We start from the raw sequence: 26227 nt of genomic DNA, 5'->3' as shown, positions 1-26227 counted from the left end.
CGGTTACTATTGATGGTGAGGATGTGGATGTGGTCAGGACCTACAAGTACCTGGCAGTGAACCTAGATGACAGACTTGAGTGGAGCACCAACACAGAGGCTATGTACAAGAGGGGCCAGAGTTGCCCCTACTTCCTGAGATGACTGAAGTCCTTTGGAGTATGCAGGCCTCTCCTTCACATCCTCTATCACTCTGTTGTCACCAGTACAATCTTTTATGCTGTGGTGTGCTTGGGCAATGGCTTCAACATGGGTGATGTCAACAGGCTTATTAAACTGATTAGAAAGGCTGGCTCTGTTATAGGAGTCAAACTCGACACACTGGAGGCTGTGGTAGAACAAAGGACCCTACAGAAAATCCTGGCAATTCTGGACAATGTTTCTCACCCTCTGCATGCCAACTTGGCTGAACAGAGAAGCACTTTTAGTAATAGACTAAGGTAACTGCACTGCTCCAAAGAGCGCTATATGAGGTCATTCTTACCCTCGGCCATTAGGCTCTATAATGAGTGAACTTGTAGTTGGAGAAATGATGATCTCTTTCCTGTTATACTGTTTGAGGTAGTTTATGTTTTATTCTTTCTTATTTCTCTTCTGATACATGTATACATGTGTACTTGTAATGCAACTAATACCCTGTAATTTCCTTTGGGATCAATGAAGTATCTATCTATCTATCTATCTATCTATCTATCTATCTATCTATCTATCTAATGCCTCTACAATCTCCTCATCTATCTCATTCAGAACTCTGAGGTGTAGTCCATCGGGTCCACATGGCTTATCTACCTTCAGACCTTTCAGCTTTGCAAACACCTTCTCCTTTGTAATAGCAACTATATTTACTTCTGCCCCCACTCAATTTTCTGGCATACTGTGAGAGACTTTCACAGTGAAGACTGACACAAAATATTTATTAAGTTCAATGCGGCATGACTTTGTCCCCCCAATTGCTCTCTCCAGTGTCCGTTTCCAGTGGTCTAATATCCACTCTTGCCCCTCTTTTACTCTTTATATATCAGAAAAAAATGTTTTGCATCCTTTTTATATTATTGGCTAACTTACCTCAATATTTAATCTTTTCTGTCCTTATGGCTTTTTCAGTTGTCTTCTTTTGTTTTTTTAAAAAAGCTTCTAATCCTCTAACCACACCAGTTTTTGCTATATTATATCCCCTCACTTTTGCTTTTATGCTGTCTTTGACTTCCTTTGTCAGCCCAGTTGTGTCATCCTGCCCTTAGAATAATTCTTTGGGATATGTCTATCCTGCACCTTCTGAATTGCTCCCAGAGAATTGAGCCAATGCTGTTCTACCATCGTCCCTTCCAATTAACTTTAGCCAGCTCCCTCTTGTGCTTCTGTAATTCCCTTAATTCCATTGTAATACTGATACATCTGACTTTAGCTTCTCCCTCTCAAACTGCAGGGTGAATTATATCATATTATGATCACTGCTTCCGAAGGGTGCATTTACCTTAATCTCCTTAATTAAATCTGTTTCTTTGCACAACATCCAATCCAGTATTGCTTTCCCCTGGTGGGGTCAACCACTTGCTGTTCTAAAAAGCCATCAACAAATTCCTTCCCTTGGGATCCAACGTCAACCTGATTTTCCGCATCTAACTGTATATTGAAATCTCCAAATGACTATCGTAACATTGCCCTTTTTACATGCCTCAGCTATCTCCCATTGTAATATGTACTCCATATCCTAGGTACTGTTCAGAAGCCTTTAAATAATTCCCATCACAGTCTTTTTACACTTACAAGTTCTTAACTTTACCCACAAGGATTCTACATCTTCCAATCCTATGTCACGTCTAATGGTTTGATTTCATTTTTTACCAACAGAGCCATCCACCCCCTCCGCCTACTTGCCTGACCATTCAATACAATGTGTATCCTTGGATGCTAAGCTCCCAACTATGATCTTTCAGCCACAACTCAGTGATGTCTACAACATCACAGCTGCCAATCTCTCTACCCTACAAGATCATCTACCTTATTATGTATACTATGTGCATTCAAATATTACACTTTCAGTTCTATATTAATCATCTTTCTTGATTTTTCCCCCATTTTACATTTCAACCCATCCCACTGACTGCAATTTAGCCCTATCATCTACCTGTCCTTCCTCAGTCTCACTACATGCTGCATCTACTTGCATACTAACCGCCCTATTCTTATACCCTTTCACTTAAGATCCCATTCACCTGCCAAATAAGTTTAAATCCTCCCCTATAGCTCTAGCAAACCTGCCCACAGAGGTATTAGTTCCACCGTGTACCCCACCCCACCCCCGGTTTAGGTGTAACCTATCCTTTTTGTACAGATCATATCTTCCCCAGAAGAGATCCCAATGATCCAGAGATCTGAAATTCTGACTCATGCACCAATCCCCAGCGACACATTCATATGCCAAGTCATTCTATTTTTACGCTCATTAGTGCATGGCACAGGCAGCAATCCAGAGATTACCGCCCTTGAGGTCCTGCTTTTCAGTTTTCTACCCAACTCTCTACATTCTCTCTTCAGGGCCTCATCCCTTTTCCGACCTATGTTGTTGGTACCAATATGTACAACAACTTCTGGCTGTTCACCTTCCCCCTTTAGAATGCTGTGGATCCAAAACATCCCTGACCTTTGCACCTGGGAGGCAACATACCATCTACGTGTCTTTTTCCATATCCATAGAATCTCCTGCCTGCTCCTGACTCTATTCCTCTTCCCCCTCCCCTTCCTTATTGAGCAACAGAGTCAGACTCAGTTGCAGAGAACCAGTCGCTGTGGCTTCCCCCTGTTGGTCAACCCAACCCAGCCTTATCCAGAACAGTATACTTATTATTGAGGGGAATGGCCACTGGCTACTCTGCACAGGCTGCCTATTCCCTTTCCCTCTCCTAACAATCATCCAGATACCTCCTCATAGCTCCTATCTATCACACCTTCACTCTCCCATATGAGACAAAGATCATTGAGCTGCAGCTCTATTTTCTGAACACAGTCTCTGAGGAGTATAGCTTGATACACTCCATGCAGATATAGTTATCAGAGGGACTGAAAGTTTCCCAGAGTTCCCACATCTCACACGAAAAACATATCATTAAACCTGGTCTAATTCTCACCCCCCCCCCCCACTAACTATGTACTAATGGGCAAAGAAAGAAAAAAAAATTCACTACTTACTTAGGGCCTCCCCCGGTTTACACCAAAGCCTGACCACTCTAACCCTGGCCGCCCTGCTTTTAACTTACTTCTTTTTATTGGCTCAAATAAAACTCACTCCCAATGATACTTCCTGCTTTTAAATGGCTCCTTCTCTGCTCAGCTCCCACTCCCTCACTAGCAGCTATGAGTTATTGAGTTATACAGCACAGAAACAACCCCTTCAACCCAACACATCTATGCTGACCAAGATGCTTATCTGAGAAAGTTCCATTTGCCTCCACTTGGCCCATATCCAGCTTGGATCTATTACCCATCCTTCTATCCATTACCCATCCAAATGCCTTTTAAACCTTTTAATTATACCTGCCCTTACAGCTTTCCCTAGCAATATACCCACAATCATTGTGTGAAAAAAGTTGCTCCTCAGGTCTCTTCTAAATTTTCCCCTCTCACCTTAAATCTCTGCCCTGCAATTTTAGACTCCCTCGTCCTGGTAAACAGGCTGTGATCAACCACCTTATCTGCTCCCCTCACAATTTTTATATATCTCTACAAGGTCACTCCTCAGATTCCTCCAGAGAAAGGTGACACAACCTGGTGAGTCTCTTCTTAAAAACTTAAGACTTCCAGTCCCAGTAACATTAATTGTGAAGCTTGTCTGCAACCTTTCCAATTTAATGACCTCCTTCCCTGAGCTTGGCAAGCAGAACTGAACACAGTACTTCAAGTGTGGTCTTACCAATGACTCATAGAATTGTAACATGACATCCCAACACCTACACTCAATGCCCTTTATGATGAAGGCAAACATGTCATACACCACCTTCAAAAACCTGTCTATCTATGTCAACACTTCCAGGGAACAATGTACCTGCATGTTTAGGTCTCTCTGTTCTACAGTACTGTCCAGGTCCCTGTGCAAGTCCTGCCCTGGCATAACTAACCAAAATCTGGCCACGTAGGGCTGCATTCCATGCAAAGTGACTGAACGTCAGCCACCTAAACCATACAAGGAAGATGGCATATTTACTCCAACTCATGTTAATAAAACCTGGAGTGAAGTGTTAAAATTAGGTAGGTTGAAGAAATTGGGTTTCTTTTTCAGCCTAACTGAATCATCTGCTGTCTGGCCCAGACTATGCTGATTTAATACAGCTCAAAACAAAGGTGCTTCCAGTTCAAACATCCTCCATTCATGACTTATAACAAATCAAGAGGTTCAAATTATGAGGATTAATCCCTTAAAAGCAGAGGAATTATATGGGTTCTATTATTCAGGTAATCAAAATATCAGGTGAAACCCTTCACATTTATTTATCCCAAAAGCTTTCACTCTACTGTAAGTAATCTTTTTAACAATTCTCCCTGAAAACAATTACACACAGCATGTCCTGGAAACAGTCAAAAGTCATGTTCTAAAGCAGGGGCTCCCAACCTTTTTAACTGCCGTGGACCTCTACCATTAACCAAGGGCTCTGTGGATCCTAGGTTGGGAACCTCTGCCAGAGTATTGGTTGAACAAAACTTCACCATTGTCCAAAATCAGTTCAGACCTAGAAGATTAACCCAAGCATAAAGAGTATGTGATTGCACAAAATCAAGTAGCTGCTGCAGAAAGAGAAACTGAGTTAAAGCTTCAGGTCAACAATCCTTTAGAATGACTTGCTGAGGGCTTCCAGCATTTCTTTTGGTCATTTTTTCAGATTTCCCACATTCTGCAGATTTCCTCATTTTTATTTTGGGCATGCAATTACGCTGACCTGCGTAATGTCTTGCCACCACTGAGCTGGAAAGCATTATCAAGGCACATACACATCTTTGAATAATTACATGCAGCAACATTTCCAAGAGGTTGTTTTCTCTGGAGCTTTGGAGGCTGAGGTGCAGTGTGGAAAATTATGAGAAGCAGAGATAGGGGACATATTTGAAATATTAGAGCTCTTTCTACACAGAGAGAAGTAGTTGCATGCTATGCACTGAAGGAGGAGCAGAAAAAAGCAGATACAACTGCAATGTTAAAGAGTCAGGTGGACAGGTGCAGGAACAGGCAGAAGATGGAGGGATATAGGATCATTCTGGGCAGATGAGACTAATTTAATATGGCATCATGATTGGCACAGGCATGAAGGGTAAAACACCTATTCCTGTCCTGTAACATGATAAATTATATAATGTCTTGATAGGGAAGGGTAAATGGGAAACTACTGTCATTTTTTTTAAAAAAGTAACATCACAACTCCATAGAGAAAGTTGAGTTTTTAGTTTGACTGCCCAAGGAAAAATAGGTCTTTCAAATAAAGTGATTTGAAATAGGGGGGTGTCAAAATACTGGAATAAAAATGGCATAACCTATTACCATAACTGCAAGAGCATTCAAGAATAATAAGAAAGTAATACAAAAATAAAGATAAATAGGACCAAAAAAATTGGAACACAAATATACTGCTTTATCTCGGTGTAACTGCCAAAGTATGAGTTCTATGAAAAAGGAAGTTTCACACAGCTGCTACATAACCGCAAACAATTTTAATGGATTATCAGATCTCAGCTCATCTGGTTAAATTACAGATTTTATCTGGCCATCAGTTAAGGTATCCATATGCAGTCCAATCTGCAAAAGTGCCCATGTGCAAATACATAATGATAGAAGCTAGAAAATCTGGTATATTGCTCCTTAATTGATTATTAATATAAATAAAAAATAACAATAGATTTTAAAACATTAGTAATCGAAAACACTTGCACTGTATGACTGGGGCAATGAGGTGGGGAGTGGTAGGCAAGTGAACACTTTGAATGTTACTGGGAAAAGGAGTGAAGTCTTTCTGAAACACAACGAGCTTTGATCTGGAAAGCCGCATCTGGATGGATGGTAGAGCAAATTCAACAATAGCTTTCAAATATGAAGTACAGAAGTAAAGCTGAAGAAAATAATCAAAGTTTAATGGAAAGAATTGGTGAAGATTAATTGGACTGTGACTTGAAGGGAATTGCAGGATCACAATGATTAAATATATTTTAAAATCCTGAATCAATAAATATAAATGGGACTTACTCCAAAGCCACTTTCTTTGGAACTGTCAACAGTTTTTTTTTACTTCAAAACTAATCTTTCTTTAAAATAACTCTCAGCTTCCATGCTTGAGTAGAGAGGCAGATATGTGGTTGAGTTACATGCATCAAGAGAATCAGGCTTGATAATCAAATGGGGAAGAGGAGAAACAATGCAAAGTATCCATTTAGTTTTCTGCCACCTTTCTAGGATTTCTTCCTTACCCAATACTATACTCCCAAGAATGCACGGGTATCTGAACAGACAGTGGCAGTGCCAATATGCCCATATGAAACCACCTTTAAAATCCTTTCCTTCAATATGATATGGAGAACATGGGACAGGAAGCAGATACATAAAAATAAATCAGTGTCACAGCATGATTGGCTTGATCAATAATCCTTTTAATGCAAGCAATCTTTCCCTGATCCAAAGACTGGATCGCATCTCGGGTAAATCCCTCACCACTATTGAGCACATCTATATGGAGTGCGTTGCAGAAAAGCAGCATCCAACATTAAGTACTCCTCCACCCTGGTCATGCTCTCTTCTCACTGCTGCTGTCAGGAAAAAGGTAGAGGAACCTCTGGACTCACACCATCAGGTTCAAAAACGGTTACAATCCCTCAACCATCAGGCTCTTGAACAAGAGAGACTAACTCACTCAACTTCATTCACCCCATCACTAAACTGTTCCCACAACCTAAGGACTCACTTTCAAAGACTCTACATTTTATGTTCTCAATATTTATTGTCTTATTTATTTGTTATTATTATCATCACACTTTTCTTTCTTTTTTTATTTGCACATTTTATTCTCTTTTGCACATTGGTTATTTGTCTGTCCTGTTGGGTGTAGTCTTTCCATTGCTTCTATTGTGTTTCAAGTATCTGCTGTGAATGCCTGCAAGAAGATGAATCTCAGGGTTGTATATGGTGACATATATGTAAGTTGATAATAAATTTACTTTGAACTTCGAACAGAGAGCCTAGCTGCTATGATTTTGATGAGGCACTTGACAAGACAAACATCATCCACTAGCAAGCGAACATTTTCCAGCAGTGTCTTTCATCGCACATACATTCAGGTGTGAGGAACAATCATGCCAACCGACTCTTTAAAAATACCACAGTGACTTCTGGCTGAAAAACAATCCACTGTATTTAAGAGATTTTAATGACTAAAAATAAAAAAGCTTTTTAAAATTTTCTTTGTCAACCACACAAAGTTTAGGTTTATACAAGTCAATTGTGCTTGTATAGCACATAATAGCTACAATAGTGGGCCACAGTATATTTTTCTGTCTTAAATAGCAAGGCACATATCCATATGCATTTGTGATATAGTCCCATTTAACCTGCATTGTAATGTTCCTGTTGCAAACCTCCTTTAATGAATGCTGTGAATGCTGTGAACACATACCAATCCTCATAGAGGGATCAGAAGTGGAGAGAGTGAACAGTTTCAAGTTCCTGGGTGTCAAGATCTTTGAGGATCTAACCTGGCCCTAACATATTGATGCAGTTATAAGGAAGGCAAGACAGCGGCTATACTTCATTAGGAGTTTGAAGAGATTTGGTATGTCAACAAATACACTCAAAAACTTCTATAGATGTATCATGGAGAGCATTCTAACAGGCTGCATCACTGTGTGGTATGGGGGGGAGTTACTGCACAGGACTGAAAGAAGCTGCAAAGGATTGTAAATTTAGTCAGCTCCATCTTGGGTACTAGCCTACAAAGTACCCAGGACATCTTTAGGGAGCGGTGTCTCAGAAAGGCAGCATTCATTATTAAGGACCTTCATCACCCAGGACATGCCCTTTTCTCAATGGTGTCATCGGGTAGGAGGTACAGAAGCCTGAAGGCACACACTCAGCGATTCAGGAACAGCTTCTTCCCCTCTGCCACCCGATTCCTAAATGGACATTGAACCCTTGTAAACTACCTTACTTTTTTGAATATATAGTATTTCTGATTTTGCATAATTTTTTATCCATTCCATATACATATACTGTAATTGATTTAGTTATTTATTTATTTATTATTATTTTATTTTGGTTTTTTTCTTCTATATTATGTATTGCATTGTACTGCTGCTGATGCTAAGTTAACAAATTTCACGTCACATGCCAGTGATAATAAACCTGATTCTGAATTCTGAATTCCTCACATAGGCTAGCAACAGCCAGCTTGTTTGTTCTTCTGCACTTACAGTTACGTCATTTTCTTTAAACCATCAGGCCATCCAGGAAAGGGATAATATTTTTCATTCCCAGATTGTGAAATTAAAAAATGGCCTGTATAACACAATTAAATTCAGACTCTAGTACAGCTAACCATCTCTGCAAGTTTAATAACTCCAGCAGTGCTCTGCACAAAAGCACATGATGACTTTTTTGCTGATGTGCTCATAGCTAACTATTCAAAAAAGAGGTAATTGTATAAGAAATTGGCACTGTCTTGTTCTTTTTTTAAAAAATCATAATCCTTCTGTTAATCAGTTCCATTTTCTACTGAATATTTTTTCCCAACTTCACACAATCTCCAAAGTCTCTTCAATGGTCAAGACCACACATTTGCTCTTGACCATTGAAGATATATTTAGAGTTCAGCATGGCGCTCTAGGATGCTGGTCTACAGTGTAATTAAGCTAAGCCTCAAGAACCCTCACAAGTTTTAATCATTTCACTGAAGTCACCATGTTCTCTGGAGGTTATTCACCAATTAAAAATGGCTATTTAATACCCAAAAGCATGAGCTTTTCCAACTGTAGCATAATCCTTGAAAACTCCCATTATTAATTTACACTCAAAGGAGGCGATCTGAACAATGAAGTCAAGAAGATATGAGAAATAATGAGCATAAAAAAAGAGAGAGGATACCTATGATTGTTCCAGTGCTCAACAGTGTGAATAAATCATCAGGTCCAAATAACTCGTATCTGATACAGTTTGGAAAAGGTGGATGCACTGACTATCATTTTTTAATTGTCTATAGATAATTATCATGGAGCTAAAGTACTATAAGATTGTCAGGTGGTACAGGTTCTTAAAAAGAGAGAAAAAGAAGACACTGACAAATTACCAAGCCTGACAGTCTATCATTGATACTTACAAAACTACTAAGTGATTGCAGCACAGGAAGAGACAATTTGGCCCATCAATAACACTGAATGTATGCACGAGCAATGCAGCTGATGTCACTCACTATCCTTTTCCCTATTGGCCCCGAGAAAATCTTTCATTTTACATACTTATCCAACTCCCTTTCAAATGCTACATCTGAATCTGCCTCCAGTAATACCCTTGACAGTGCATTCCATATTCCAACCTATGTTGCAAAAATTAAATTTCCTCATCTAATTTTTTGCTCTTGTCAATTACTTTCATTTTATGTTCCCAGGTTCTTGACCCTTCCACCAATAGTGGCTATATTCTGTTTTCTTCAGTTTTGATAGAATACCTATGATATGCCATCTTATCCAATGTCATTTGGATGTTTATAACTGGCATATCAACCACACTTCCCCATTAATTCTCTCCAGTAACTGATCAGGAAGTATTACCCAGTGAGTTAGGTGTTTTGTCTTTAACAAATCAGTGCAGCCTCCCTATATTCAATCCACTAAAGTGACAGTAAATTTCAGTTTCTGATGATACTTTCCAGAGCCTCAGCGTCACTGAAATTAAACTGACTGGTCTGTTATAACCAGGTTCATCCCAACATCTGGTTTTGAATAAATGTGTACCATTAATAATTCTCCAGTACCCAAGCACACCCCCTGAATTCGATTACGTACAGAACATGTCTAACTCCTCTCACTTCCTTCAACAACCTAGGATACAGACCGACTAGACCATGTGTTTTATCATCTCAATAGAGTTAAACCATTAAGTACCTCCTCTTCAACACACACAAAATGCTGGAGGGACTCAGCAGACCAGGCAGCATCTATGGAAAAGAATAAACAGTCGACATTACAAGCCAGACGCTTCATCAGGACTGGAGAAAAAAGATGAGAAGTCAGAGTAAGAAGGTGGGGGTGGGGGAAGAAAAAACATAACCTAGTAGGTGATAGGTGAAATTGGGAGAAGGGGAGGGGTTGAAGTGAAGAGCTGAGAAGTCGATTGGTGAAAGAGATAAAGGGCTGGAGAAAGGGAACCTGAGCGGAGAGGACCGAAGGACATGGAAGAAAGGGAAGGGGGAGGAGCACCGGAGGGGGGTGATGGACAGGTAAGGAGATAAGGTGAGAGTGGGAAACAGGAATGGGGTATGTCGAAGTGTGGGGGGAAGCATTATTGGAAGCTTGAGAAATCAATGTTCATCCCATCAGTTTGGAGGCTACCCAGACTAAATACAAGGTGTTGCTCCTCCAGCCTGAGTGTGGTTTCATCGCAGCAGTAGAAGAGGCAAGCACTGACATGTCAGAATGGGAATGGGAAGTAGAATTAAAATGGGTAGCCACTGGGAGATCCTGCTTTTTCTGGTGGACGGAGAACAGGTGCCTGCCGAAGCAGTCTCCCAATCTATGTCAGGTCTCACTGATATACAGGAGACCACACCAGGAGCACCGGATACAGTCGTTGACCCCAACAGACTCACAGGTGAAGTGTTGCCTCACCTTCAAGTGGCCCTGAATGGTAGTGAGGGAGGAAGTGTAGGAGCAGGTGTAGCACTTGTTCTGCTTGTAAGAGCCTGCTGAGTTCTTCCAGCATTTTGCGTGTGTTACTTGGATTTCTCTCTTGTTTGTGATTGAAGTACTTCCTCTTTTTACCTACTTTAATCCTATCAACAATATCAGTTTTATCTTTCTTTGTTGATATTTTAGCAGCTTCTTCTTCCTTGTTGAAAACTGATACAAAATAGTCAGTTAATACCTGTGCTATGACCATTGCTTTCATCAGTAAGTCTTCTTCGGACCTTGGTCAATTCCACCTCTTACAGTCCTTTTCCTGTTTAAAAAAAACACTGCTGGAGGAACTCAGTGGGTTTTTAGCATCTGATGCAGGGTCTTGGACCCAAAATGGCAACCATTCATTTGCCTCCATAGATGACCAGTTGAGTTCTTCCAGCAATTTGTTTTGTGCCCCAGATTCCAGCATCTTCAGTGTCTTATGTTTCCATTTTCCTATTCATTGGCTATGGCATATTTTTATTGCCAGGTTTCCTCGTGTTTTCTTTGCCTTACTCATTTTGTTTTTGTTTTGCTTACCCTCTGAAGTTACTGTTATCAGCCTAGCTTTCATGTGTTAACACATGGCAACTGATCTTCTTTTCAGTATTTTTTTATTAAGATCAATAGAACTCTGGTTTTAGTTTCTCCACACTTTTCTGTCAGGGGAGCATACCTTGACCATGGCTGGAACATCTACACTTCAGACTCCTCCCAAGTTCAATTATATTTTTGTCTTGCCAAGCCTTCGTTCAAGTTTGCACGGGTGATGCAAATTTTTGAAGAGATAACATGAAGGGATGTGGAGGGCCGCACATCTGACACATAAAGAAGCAATTTAGCAAAATCAAAGCCAATGGATGTAAAACTTGCTTAGTGACTGCAAAAGGTCACAATATGTGTGGGTAAGAGTTTAAATGAACGAAAGGTTGCAGGCAAAGGTATTCTTCAGGGAACAGTATAGGATTTGTTGATTTGCATGATAAATCTGCATTAATGATTTGTATTTAAATAGCCAAACCATGTCCAATACACAAAAAAATGGCAGTGTGCCCAATCACAAAGAAGGCATTAGCCTTCTGGAATTATCAATACATTCAGATAGGTATGTGATAAATGAAGTTCAGTCTGAAATATTTTTGAGAAGGACAAATAAGGCACTGTAAACACAACAAGTTGAAGGATACATTAAGAGCATTATTTAGAATCAAAGGACATTCACAAGGAAATCACTAAAATGGCATATGAATTGAGTTCAGCTGAGGTTGTTAACCCAGCTATAAATGAAGCAGAAGGGAGATTAAATTGAGGTATATGAAACTGGTGACGAGAGGGCATACAGGAATGAGATATAGCAGGTAGTTGAGTGGTCTCACAACAACAACTTTGCACTCAACGTCAGTAAAACCAAACAAATGATTGTAGATTTCAGAAAGGGTAAGACGAGGGAACACACACCAGTCCTCAGAGAGGGATCAGAAGTGGAAAGAGTGAGCAATTTCACGTTTCTAGGTATTAATATCTCTGGGGATCTAACTTGGTCCCAATATATCGATGCAGCTATAAAGAAAAAAATAGTGGCTATATTTCATCAGGAGTTTGAGGAGATTTGGTTTGTCACCCAAAACATTCGAAAACTCCTACAGATGGAGAGCATTCAGACTGGCTGCATCGCTCTCTGGATTCAGGGGAGATGGTGGCTGCGGCACAGGATTGAAGTCAGCTGCAGAGAGTTATAAAATTAGTCAGCTCCATCATGGGTACTAGCCTCCATTGTATCCAAGACATCTTCAAGGAGTGGTGTCTCAGAAAAGCAGCTTCCATCATCAAGCACCCCAACCACCCAGGACATACCCTCTTCTCATTGTTACCATCAGGAAGGAGGTACAGAAGACTCCCCTCCACAACCGATTTCTAAATGGACATTGAACTCATTAACACTACCTCACTGCTTTTTCTAAAATTTCTGTTTTTGCACTACCTATCTTAATTTATATATACACACACATACATACACACACACATATGTAAGTATATATATATATATGTATGTATGTGTACACACACACACACACACACACACACACACACACATATACGGAAGGGAGGGTGGAAGGGAGGGTAGAAGGGAGGGTAGAAGGGAGGGTAGGAGAGAGAAGCGGCTGATATAGACTACTAACAACATCAGCATGTTGGAGAAAAAAAAGTGAATAAGTTTTTTACCAAAGTTTGAAAACTTTAAACAAGTTTTGCTTACAATTAATTGAACTGATTAGAACAACAGTTCCATCTATTTACACAGCAATAAGGAGCTAATTCCTTCTTTGTCCTTGGGAGTTAAAATCACCAGTAGTCGCAGTTCAGTGATATGATCCATGTTGAAAGGTTCACTATTTTTAGCTCAGCCTATAATTCAGCTCCAAGCTGAGTGATGTCTCAATCACATTAAAGTTCCTTTTGTTAGAAAAGGAAGACAGTGCCACTTTTTCCTGGCCTTTCTAATGACCCTCAACTCTCTCATCTTTCACATATCAATACATCCCATCTCCTGTAAATTGCCAAAGCCGTGCATCAGATACTTCATTCTATAAAACTACTGCTATTTAAATTGTGAATTCCCAACATACAGACTAGAATAACATGCACATTCAGTATAGCTTCATTGATTATTGATGATCTTTTACAAGAAGAGCCTTAAGTCAAAGTGATTCTGAAATGCACTGAACAAAAATAGTGACAACATAGTTTATGGGGAAATAAAAACTAAGCTTTGCCTGCTTTACTCAAAACAGTAATACTGTCAGCTGCAGCTGTGGATAAAGTACTAGGCAGGTCATCAAAATATCACCTGATTAATGTATCTAAGTCTCAAAATTTACTCACTGTGATACTCATCTGTGGACTGCATGGTCAGAGTTCTCCTTTTTCAAGCTTCTTCAGCACTGAACAAAATAAGAAAGAACTACTCGTTTTCAATCAGCCCAAAGGAATGCACAAAAGCATGCAGGAAAGCCTGTTTCAGAATCATTTCTTCCTTTTTTGATTTCACAGACAATATCTCTAAAGTAGCAAACCAAAGTCAGTCTCCAACACTCAGCTCAAAAATAATCTTGTTCTTACTGAGCACAATACTGGTAACATCAGGGACAAATAGTTTGACTCCACCCTCTCCCTCCACTCCCTGAGAATTTGTATAGAAATGACAGTGAACTTTGAAAGGCTTTCAGAAAATAAACGAAATAGCTCAGAATAGCTCACGCATGTACCAGAAAACCAGGTATGATTTGCGGAGGACAATTTCAAGGGTGAAGACACAATTTCAAATGAGGTTGGAGGCAACATTGGATCCATGGCATTTCTGGCAGGGTCTGCAAGACATTACTTCCTACAAAGCAAAACCCAATAGCATGAATGGCAGCAATACTTCATGACCAGATGAACCCAACGCCTTCTATGCCCACTTTGAAAGGGAGAACACAACTTCAGCTGTGAAGATCCCTGCTGTACCTGATGACCCTGTGATCTCCATCTCAGAGGCCGATGTTAGGTTGTCTTTAAAGAGAGTGAACCCTTGCAAGGCGGAAGGTCCTGATGGAGTACCTGGTAAGGCTCTGAAAACCTGTGCCAACCAGCTAGCAGGAGTATTCAAGGACATTTTCAACCCCTCACTGCTACAGGCAGAAGTTCTCACTTGCTTCAAAAAGGCAACAATTCTACCAGTGCCAAAGAAGAATAATAAACACAAAATACTCTGCAGATGCTGGGGTCAGAGCAACACTCACAACACGCTGGAGGAACTCAGCAGGTCGGGCAGCATCCGTGGAAACGAACAGTCAACGTTTTGGGCCGCAACCCTTCGTCAGTAACATAACAGTAATTTAAATAACCACACATTACAATCTGGTGCACAGGACTATCTCCTTATTAGGTACTCAAGTGTATTCCCCTCCCATTTTAGCATTTCCAAGGGACCACTCCTTTCAGTCACCTGTTCCATCCCCACCAACAATGACTTGTCATAGAGTCATAGAACACTACAGCACAGAAACAGGCCCTTTGGCCCATCTAGTCTGTGCCAAACTATTAATCTGGCTAATCTTATCAACCTGCACTTAGACCTTAGCCCTCCCATTCATGAACCTATCCAAATATTTTAAATGTTGAATTCTTACCTGCATTCATCACTTCCGCTCGTTCCATATTCTCACCACCCTCAGAATGACGTAGTCCCTCCTCATGTTCCCCTTAAACATTTCACCTTTCATCCTTAACCCATGACTTGTTGCCTCACCCAACCTCAGAGGGAAAAACCTGTTTCCATTCACCTTATCTCTACCCCTCATTCTACTGCACTAGGTAAATCTGCACGAGAAATAGGTCTTAATCTATTCAACCTCTCCCTATAACTTATGTCCTCAAGTTCTGGCAACATCCTTGTGCAATTTTCTCCACACTGTTTCAATTTAATTGAGATTTCCTGTAGGTAGGTGACCAGAACTGCGCACACACACAATACTCTAAATTAAGCCTCACTAATGTCTCAAACAACTTCAAATGCAAAGGTACTCTCCCATGCAGGAGATATAATGGCTGTCCTTTGAACTCTTCCCTTCCCAGTATCTTGGGACTCAATCATTCGTTCCACATAATGCAGCAATTCACTTGAATTATTTCGAATCTCATATATTATATTCAATGTCAACAATATGGTCTCCTCCACGTTGGGAAAAAACAAATATACAGAAAGTTAGGTGATCACTTTACAGAAAATCACTGCTCAGTCTGCAAGCATAACCCTGAACTTCCAGATATCTGCCACTTCAATTGCCCATCACATTTCCACTCCAACATCTCTGAATGTGGCCTCTTTCACTGTCGAAATGACATTCAACATGGTTTCAAGGAACAACACTACCGTTCATCTGGGCACAGTGGAGCCTTCAAACTCGGTATCAATTTCTCCAGTGTTAGACAAGCTTCTGTTTGTTTCTGTTTGAATTATGGCTCCTGTCCATAAATAAAGGCCACCAACCCTTTTTCTTTCATTTGTGTACTCTACTCTGCTGGGGTATATCCCCCGGACTGTACAGCATTACACAGACTTAACAGCATTAGCACGTTACATAGACAACAATGATTCTTTGCCACTTCACCCAATGACAGCTGCATACTTACAAGTTTCATTTTGATTTGCAGAATGCCCAAAGGCTTCTCAGCCCTTCCCATTTGTGAACTTAATTTGAACCCTGATATACCGTGCATTTGCATGCTTCTAAAGTCATTTGATTTAGATTTAAATTAGTGCACTAACAACAGGCAGCAAGGGAGACAAAATGAGCACTTCAGAAGAAATCTGCTGTAACTTCAAAATTAGTTGTAAAATATCAAAATAATCTGAATCAGAATCAGGTTTAATATCACCGGCATATGTCATGAAATGTATTAACTTAGCAGCAGCAGTACAATGCAATACATGATAAATACAGAAAAAAACTGAATGGCAGTAAGTATATATGTGTATATTAACTAGCTGAATTAAGATAAATAGTGCAAAAACAGAAATTTTTAAAAAGTAGTGAGATAGTGTTCATGGGTTCAATGGGTTCATCAGTTAAATGGAGAAAGGTGCTGTTGTGCAGTCCCTCGGTCATTTTCATTCCCAGCAGACACTTAAAAAGCAATTTTAATAACGTTTGTTGCATGGTTTCCAAATTAGATCTATTTAATATTAGCCAAGTTGATAGCATCATCACAACTTTCAATGAATTTCCTGAATTCATGCCTGAAAGAAACAGGCTTCAGTCAAGGGGAGTTTTTAGTTACAAAGATAGCTGGAAGAAGAAGAAGACAAAGACGAAGAAAAGAAGAAGAAGAAAGCCCTTAACTCCAAGTGGAGTCATCGGGACGCCGTCATGACGGCGTTTTTTTTAGCAGGTTTTCTTATTTTTATGAGGTTGAGTTGCTAGCTCGATGCTCAACCCAGCATGGATGGAAAGCGTGCAAGGGAGCCGGCTGGATTCGAACTCGGGAACCTTCACTCCGAAGTCCAACGCTGATGCCACTACGCCACCAGCCTGCTTAAAGAAAGTTAGAACCTTATGACAAATGATTTTTCATTTGAGATTCATTGCTGACCTCAAATTCAGAGCCAATACTTCAGAACAAGTTCAATTTATTCAGGAACGACAATGTCCTAAAGCAATTTGAACCACATAAGTTAATAGGAAACCAAAAGCCCAAGGATGAGTCATAAAAGTATCATTTAAGGAGTGAATTGGAAAGTGTGGAGGAGAGGATTTAAGAGGAATTACAAGAGGTTCAGATCCTGATAGTGCAACACAGAAGATTAGTCATCAGTTTTGCCGACTGTACCATTAAAGGATCATCAGCAGCAAAGATAGAATTTCATATTAAAGTTGGAAATCAGGGAAGCTGGAAACGGTTATTTTCCCAGAATGGAGGACACCAGAATGTTTTGTTCCCAAGGGGTCAGCAATGGGACTTACTGCTTCCATTCGATATAAGTCAGTGACTTAGACATGGCTTGTTATTAAGTGCATCAATATCTACAGTTGTAAAAATTAAGCCAAGACTTTAATTCTTATTGTTATAGATGTCTATCAGTAACCTCACGTAGTCATAGAACACTACAACACAGAAACAAGCCCTTTGGCCCACCTGGTCCATGCCAAACTATTAATCTGCCCGTTCCATCAACCTGCACCTGCACCACAGCCTTCTGTATCCCTCCCATCCATGTACCTATACATATTTCTCTTAAATGTTGAAATTGACGATGCATCCACCACTTGCACTAGCAAATCATTCCACACTCTCAGCACTCTCTGAGTGATAAAGTTCCCCCACCCCGCATGTTCCCTTTAAATATTTCATCTTTCACCATCAGCTCATGACCTCTAGTTCCAGTCTCACCCAACCTCAGTGCCTACTTGCGTTAACCCTACTTATACCCTTCATAACTTTGTATACCTCAATCAAATCTCCCCTCAATCTTCTACATTCTAAAGAATAATCTATTCAGCGTTCCCCTATAACTCAGGTTCTCAAGTCCCAGCGACATCCTTGTAAATTTTATCTGCACTCTTTCAACCTTATTTACATCTTTCCTGTAGGTAGGTCACCGAAACTGCACTCAATATTTCAAATTAGGCTTCACCAACGTCTTATAGAATTTCAACATAATATCCCAACTCCTGTAGGCAATACATTGATTTACGAAGGCCAATGTAATAGAAGCTTTCTTTACAACCTTATATACCCATGACACCACTTTCAATGAATTATGGATCTGTATTCCCAGATCCCTCTGTCACCTCGCATCTTAACTGCCTTCTAGTATTTACATCTTTTCCCAGTCATTTTGTGATGATCTCATCTGCATGTTAATGTGTTCACAACTGCATTGATCAGGTCAGACAGCAGGAGTTTAGGTTAACAGACAATGTTGTTTCTTCTGATTAGGTTGCAATCTCAGTCAGTCACAAATAGAGTCTTGAGCCTGGACAGCATTGCTTCTTCAGAGAATTGCTAAATAATAAAAGTTTTAAAAAAACAACAAACATCTTGATACTTAAACAGTTACTTCTGCTAAAAAGCAGAGATCAACAAAAAGCCTCTGACCCTGGATAGTGAATACCCATCACAGGCAATGTAAGGTAAAATGACCAGATTTACAGATAACAGAGTTTGGAAATGTAGCATACAGTGAGAAGGAGAACAAAAAAAATTCAAGGTGACGTTGACAGAATGGTTAGACTGGGCAGACTAGTGATTGAAAACATGCAGAACAGAAAAGTGTGAAATGCTACAATTCAGCAGAAAGAACGGAGAGACGATGAAGACTAAGGAACACAGTTCCAAATAAAGTGCGCATAGGGTCTTGCTGTATATGTACATAGATCACTGAAAATTCTTGAAAATTGCAGGTTATTTTGAGGGAGTGCTTCACACAGCACAAAGAATTCATAATTAAGGTGATATTGAGTATAAAATCAGGTATTTATGTGGAAAAATTCTTAAAGTACAAAAACTAATCAAGAAAATAGCCACAATTTCATCCATTTATTTGGGACACTATGCCACTTAACTGGGACAGGACACTGTTGCTGAACAGCTTCTCACTAGAATCAGTCACAGACACGTGTGGCTGTTGGACACCACGCAGTGCTTAGAGTGAAGTTATTTTAAATCACACCAGATGCACGTGTTTGTGTTCAAAAAGCAGTGATTTTCCTCACTGACAATTGGTGCAAAATAAGCCGCAATACAATTTGGAATTGTTTTGCTCACTGTGGTTTCAAGCATTCAGGCTTGGAGATGCCAGAAGTGGCCAGGAATGAAAATGAATCGATTTCACTACTTCAACAAGTTAGGAATTATAAAAATTTTTAAGGTATTGACAATCATCTTGAATATTCCAATGGAAATTATGATTTGGAAGATGCAATCATCAACAGCATTGTATGTAGGCAGACCATTATCTGCATTAGGTGACTGTTCAAAATTTGTTCACTTTCAGTCAATCAAACAATACGGCAGTGTGTTGGCTGTCCATCACACTGAATGGTAACGGTGAAACCTGTGTGGGAGAGTTTTAAAAGTGGAAAAGCCATTGCACTGGGACAGTTCCACTCTCTTGACCTTGGAAGTCTGGGTCCAGTGGTTTGAGTAGTCATCTAAACCTGGGGTCTTCCTTGTTTTCAGCGGATAACCATGATTTCTTCTGTGCCTTATCATGCTCTTTGCTCTCCATGAAGTGCTACAGAACCGCCATCTTGGCCATTGGATCTCACCGGCCCAGTCCGTCAAACTGACTTCAAATGCTAGGAAAGGGTATTTCCCTATTTCACTGAGGTATGAGGCCCACCAGCCACCTTCAACTGGTTTAACCCGCCTGTCAAAGCGGTGGACAGGGGTGTAGCCTCTATCACATGCAAACTGCTACTTGGAGCATAAGTGAGAGCCCAGAGTCCGATGGGGACCAAAGGCAAGGGAGCTACCCCAGAATGGACATGACAAGCCCCTTCACCAGAGGTGCTACCCTTCCCTGGACACTCCACACACAGCAATGTATACTTAATGAATTCCTCTGTCAGTAAATATTAGGAACTAATACACAGTTTTATGGTACTGCAGTAGCATTGGTTTTGTGTTCCAATTTGTTCTGTATTTCATTTAAATATATAATTTATTGCTCAGTTCAACAGTAATTTGTCTTTTTTATACCTTTTTAACCATTTCCATGAAACTTCAGCTAATTGTGACAGCTGGTTAGTTGGGCCAAAATGGTCCCAATGTGTTTCAATTAACTGAAATCTGTTGTTTTTCAAAATACAATTACATAGGCACTTAAGATAAAATATTTGTACGGCTGAGTAAGGAGCAAAGAAATGAGGATGACAACTAGGAATTGGCTCAGTGGTCTATCTATATGCCACTAGAACAGCAATTATTTTGGTAGCTAAAGGTACAAATATCATTGGTGAAGTGATTAAACCATGGGATATGTACCACAAGAGAGCTAAAGAGCCAGAGAATTCTTGGGAGGTCAGTAGAAGAGATAAGAAAACCTATAACCTTATGGTCTGCATCATTAAATTAACATTTTCTTGTTCTGGAAATTAACTTGTTCTAGAGCTGCTCCAGCCTATGGTTAGGCCACACTTAGATCCCCTCCAGTTCACCTACCAGCCCCGACTAGGAGTTGAGGATGCCGTCATCTACCTGCTGAACCATGTCTACACCCAGCTGGACAAACCAGCGAGCACTGTGAGGGTCATGTTTTTTGACTTCTCCAGTGCGTTCAACACCATCCGCCCTGCTCTGCTGGGGGAGAAGCTGACAGCGATGCAAGTGGATGCTTTCCTGGTGTCATGGACTCTTGATTACCTGACTGGCAGACCACAGTACGTGTGCTTGCAACACACTGTGTGTCCAACAGAGTGATCAGCAGCACTGGGGCTCCACAGGGGACTGTCTTGTCTCCCTTTCTCTTCACCATTTACACCTCGGACTTCAACTACTGCACAGAGTCTTGTCATCTTCAGAAGTTTTCCGATGACTGCCATAGTTGGATGCATCAGCAAGGGAGATGAGGCTGAGTACAGGGATACGGTAGGAAACTTTGTCACATGGTGTCAGCAGGATCATCTGCAGCTTAATGTGAAAAAGACTAAGTTGCTGGTGGTGGACCTGAGGAGAGCTAAGGCACCGGTGACCCCTGTTTCCATCCAGGGGGTCAGTGTGGACATGTGGAGGATTACAAATACCTGGGGATACAAACTGACAATAAACTGGACTGGCCAAAGAACACTGAAGCTGTCTACAAGAAGGGTCAGAGCCGTCCCTATTTCCTGAGGAGACTGAGGTCCTTCAACATCTGTCGGACGACGCTGAGGATGTTCTACGACTCTGTGGTGGCCACTGAGATCATGTTTGCTGTTGTGTGCTGGGGCAGCACGTTGAGGGTAGCAGACACCAGCAGAATCAACAAACTCATTCGTAAGGCCAGTGATGTTGTGGGGATGGAACTGGACTCTCTCACGGTGGTGTCTGAAAAGAGGATGCTGTCTAAGTTGCATGCCATCTTGGACAATGTCTCCCATCCACTACATAATGTACTGGTTGGGCACAGGAGTACATTCAGCCAGAGACTCATTCCACCGAGATGCAACACAGAGCATCATAGGAAGTCATTCCTGCCTGTGGCCATCAAACTTTACAACTCCTCCCTTGGAGGGTCAGACACCCTGAGCCAATAGGCTGGTCCTGGACTTATTTCCTGGCATAATTTACATATTACTATTTAATTATTTATGGTTATATTACTATTTAATTATTTATGGTGCAACTGTAACGAAAACCTATTTCCCCCGGGATCAATAAAGTATGACTATGACTATGACTATGACTATAGCTCAATTTCTCACAGCTTCTGCCTGACCTGCAAAATGTAACCAGCAGGTTTTGTGTAATTGAATACTCTTCACTTGTTTTATCAACTGACCATTCCCATGACACTGCACACTATGGCTGTAGCATTTCTGCCATCTACAAAAAGCACAAATGCCCAGATCTCCATCAGAAGGCAGAATCTCAGGTGGTGACAAGAAGGCGTACAGAAGTGAGATATGCCAACAAGTGGAATGGTCACATACCAATCCTCATAGAGGGATCAGAAGTGGAGAGAGTAAGCAGCTTCATGTTCCTGGGTGTCAAGATCTCTGAGGATCTAACCTGGTTCCAGCATATCGATGTAGTTATAAAGAAGCCAAGACAGTGGCTATACTTTATTAGAAGTTTGAAGAGATTTGGCATGTCAACAAATAAACTCAAAAACTTCTATAGTTGTACCGTGGAGAGCATTCTGACAGGCTGCATCACTGTCTGGTATGGAGGGGCTACTGCACAGGACCACAGGACCAAAAGAAGCTGCAGAAGTTTGTAAATCTAGTCAGCTCCATCCTGGGCACTAGCCTACAAAGTACCCAAGACATCCTTAGGGAGTGGTGTCTCAGCAAGGCAGCATCCATTATTAAGGACCTCCAGCACCCAGGGCATGCCCTTTTCTCACTCTTACCGTCAGGTAGGAGATACAGAAGCCTGAAAGCACACACTCAGTGATTCAGGAACAGCTTCTTCCCCTCTGCCATCCAATTCCTAAATGGATACTGAAGCTTTAGACACTACCTCACTTATTTTATAATATACAGTATTTCAGTTTTTGCACATTTTTTAATCTATTCAATATACGTAATTGATTTACTTGTTTGTTTATTTATTATTATTTTTTATTTTTTTTTCTCTCTGCTAGATTATGTATTGCATTGAATTGCTGCTGCTAAGTTAACAAATTTCACATCATATGCCAGTGATAATAAACCTGATTCTGATTCTGAATGTCATATCTGAGGACAGTGAGAAATGTTTCCTGATTTTAAATGTTTAATCTGAACAAATACTCTTAGATGCTTGGCATCATATTTCAATAATTAGGCAATATGTGTTGTTTGCATCAGTGTAAGTGACCTTGTCTCTAAATACTAAAATCTGTATTTTCAATCCTGGTCAAGAGCTTGATACCTTTCTCACTGATACTCTGTGCTGAAATCAACAAAAGTTAATTCACGCAATTCATCATTTAACAAAATCTGAAGTTTCAGTTGATTATGGTATCAAAATTTTACAATCACAACTTATTTAAACACTTGGCATTGTCTGCTTGGATCAGTAACACCTACAGGCCTGAATCATGTTCATATGAGACAAATTCCCATCACAGTGAAGATACAGAAGTTCTTATTTCCTCGTTAACAAACATCACAAGCTGATTAGTGTTGCAGGAGGAGCCTTGATATTTCATTGCAATTTATTAAGTGAAGCAGTCTGGACAAGTTGCTAAGGTCAAACATAAATATGAGTTCTTCAGTTGTTGCCATTTTCAGTTGTTTTACAGTTGAGAGTACAACACAAAAGGGGACTAATAATGTATTAAAATGTAAATAATGCACTGTGCAAAAAGCCTTAGGCACAAATATATATAGCTAGGGTGCATAAAACTTTTGCACAGTACTGTATTTATCAACATGGAGCGCAGAGCCAGTTTGTAAATCTGGCAGAGGCAAAGGATATTGGGAATGGTGAGGGTGGAGTGCTGTGGGGGCGGTGTAGGGCAGTTGGCCCTGAAGTGTCAGGAGCAGGGAGTGGCGCGGGTGCAGACACATCCAGCCCCAAGACATTTGATTCTAAACAATTAGTTTATTGATAATAACAGAATGTCTCTCTGGTGCTTCCCACTCCTTCCCCCTTTTCCCCAACCATGATTCTCTCCTCTTCCTGCCCCCTTCCCACTCTCAGTCCTCAATACAGACTCATATCAGAATCAGGTTTATCATCACTCACATATGACCGCTAGAAAATGAGGCAGGAGAAATAATAACGGGGGACAAGGAGATGGCTGATAAACTAAATAAGTATTTGGTGTCAGTCTTCACTGTGGAAGACACTAGCAGTATGCTTGATGCTGTAGTGTGTGAAGGAAGAGAAGTGGGTGTGGTTACTATTACAAGACAGAAGGTGCTCAAAAAGCTGAAAGACCTAAAGGTACACAAGTCACCCAGACCAGAGGAACTGCATCCTAGGGTTCTGGAAGAGATAGCATTAGAGATTGTGGTGGCATTAGAAATGATCTTTCAAAGATCATTGAACTCTAGCATGGTGCCGCAGGACTGGAAAATTGCAAATCTTACTCCACTCTTGAAGAAAGGAGGAAGGCAGCAGAAAGGAAATTATAGACTAGTTAGCAATGGTTGGGAAGATGTTGGAGTCAATTGTTAAGGATGAGGTGATGGAGTATTTGGTGACACAGGACAAGATAGTACAAAGTCAGCATGGTTTCCTTCATGGAAAGTCCTGCCTGATGAACCTGTTGGAATTCTTTGACGAGATTACAAGTACGATAGGTAAAGGGGATGCAGTGGATGTTATATAGTCGGACATTCAGAAAGCCTTTGACAAGGGTGTCACACATGAGGCTGCTTACCAAGTTAAGGGCCACATGGTATTACTGGAAAGTTGCTAACATGGTTAGGCCATTGGCTGATTGGTAGGAGGCAGCGAGTTGGAATAAAAGGATCCTTTTCTGGTTGGCTGCCAGTGACTAGTGGTGTTTCGTAGGGGTCAGTGTTGGAATCACTTCTTTTTATGCTGTTTATAAATGATTTAGATGATAGAATAGGTGGCTTTGTTGCCAAGTTTGCAGATGATATGAAGATTGGTGAAGGGGCAGGAAGTGTACAGGAAACAGGCAGGCTGGAAAAGGATTTAGACAGATTAGGAGAATGGGCAATAAAGTGGCAAATGAAATACAATGTTGGAAAATGCATGGTCATGCACTTTGGTAGTAGAAATAAATGTGCGGTCTATTTTCTCTTTGGGGAGAAAATCCAGCAATCTGAGATGCAGAGGGACTTGGGAGTCCTTGTGCAGAACACCCTGAAGGTTAACTTGCAGTTTGAGTCGGTCGTGAGGAAGACAAATGTCATGTTAGCATTCATTTCAAGAAGTCTAGAATACAAGAGCAAGGATGTGATGCTGAGGCTTTATAAGGCACTGGTGAGGTTTCAACTTTAGTATTGTGAACAGTTTTGGGTCCCTCATCTTAGAAAAGACGTGCTGACATTGGAGAGGGTCCAGAGGAGGTTAGAACATAGAACAGTACAGCACAATACAGGCCCTTTGGCCCACAATGTTGTGCCGACCCTTAAACCCTGCCTCCCATATAACCCCCCACCTTAAATTCCTCAATATACCTGTCCAGTAGTCTCTTAAATTTCACTAGTGTATCTGCCTCCACCACTGACTCAGGCAGTGCATTCCACGCACCAACCACGCTCTGAGTAAAAAATCTTCCTCTAATATGCCCCTTGAACTTTCCACCTCTTACCTTAAAGTCATGTCCTCTTGTATTGAGCAGTGGTGCCCTGGGGAAGAGATGCTGGCTGTCCACTCTATCTATTCCTCTTAATATCTTGTATACCTCTATCATGTCTCCTCTCATCCTCCTTCTCTCCAAAGAGTAAAGCCCGAGCTCCCTTAATCTCTGATCATAATCCATACTCTCTGAACCAGGCAGCAACCTGGTAAATCTCCTCTGTACCCTATCCAGTGCTTCCACATCCTTCCTATAGTGAGGCAACCAGAACTGGACACAGTACTCCAAGTGTGGCCTAACCAGTTTTATAGAGCTGCATCATTACCCCGCAACTCTTAAACTCTATCCCTCGACTTATGAAAGCTAACACCCCATAAGCTTTCTTAACTACCCTATCTACCTGTGAGGCAACTTTCAGGGATCTGTGGACATGTACCCTCAGATCCCTCTGCTCCTCCACACTTTCTAAGTAACCTGCCATTTACTTTGTACTCTGCCTTGGAGTTTGTCCTTCCAAAGTGGACCACCTCACACTTCTCCGTGTTGAACTCCATCTGCCACTTCTCAGCCCACTTCTGCATCTTATTAATGTCTCTCTGCAATCTTCGACAACCCTCTACACTATCCACAACACCACCAACCTTTGTGTCGTCTGCAAACTTGCCAACCCACCCTTCTACTCCCACATCCAGGTTGTTAATAAAAATCACAAAAAGTAGAGGTCCCAGAACCGATCCTTGTGGGACACCACTAGTCACAACCCTCCAATCTGAATGTACTCCCTCCACCACCACCCTCTGCTTTCTGCAGGCAAGCCAATTCTGAATCCACCTGGCCAAACTTCCCTGGATCCCATGCCTTCTGACTTTCTGAATAA

At 40.9% G+C, this 26227-nt stretch overlaps 1 protein-coding gene across 7 annotated transcripts in view; it reads right to left on the bottom strand.

Moving 5' to 3' along the window:
• The window catches only part of rasal2 (RAS protein activator like 2), a 418356-nt gene that overhangs the window by 208903 nt on the left and 183226 nt on the right, over positions 1–26227 (bottom strand). The window contains exon 1 of one of the 7 annotated variants that reach the window (XM_063063741.1): positions 13782–14049. The exons of the other annotated variants lie outside the window; for them this stretch is intronic. Coding sequence (XP_062919811.1) covers positions 13782–13806 — 25 coding nt within the window. The 5' untranslated portion in view covers positions 13807–14049. Of the gene's footprint in view, positions 1–13781; positions 14050–26227 lie in introns of those variants that run through there. 7 annotated transcript variants of the gene reach the window in all.

The sequence above is a fragment of the Mobula hypostoma genome, chromosome 12 (genome assembly GCF_963921235.1).
Source record: "Mobula hypostoma chromosome 12, sMobHyp1.1, whole genome shotgun sequence".
Lineage (NCBI taxonomy): Eukaryota > Metazoa > Chordata > Chondrichthyes > Myliobatiformes > Myliobatidae > Mobula > Mobula hypostoma.
The sequence above is the reverse complement of the archived record's forward strand: the minus strand, read 5'-3'. Positions and strand labels throughout refer to the sequence as shown.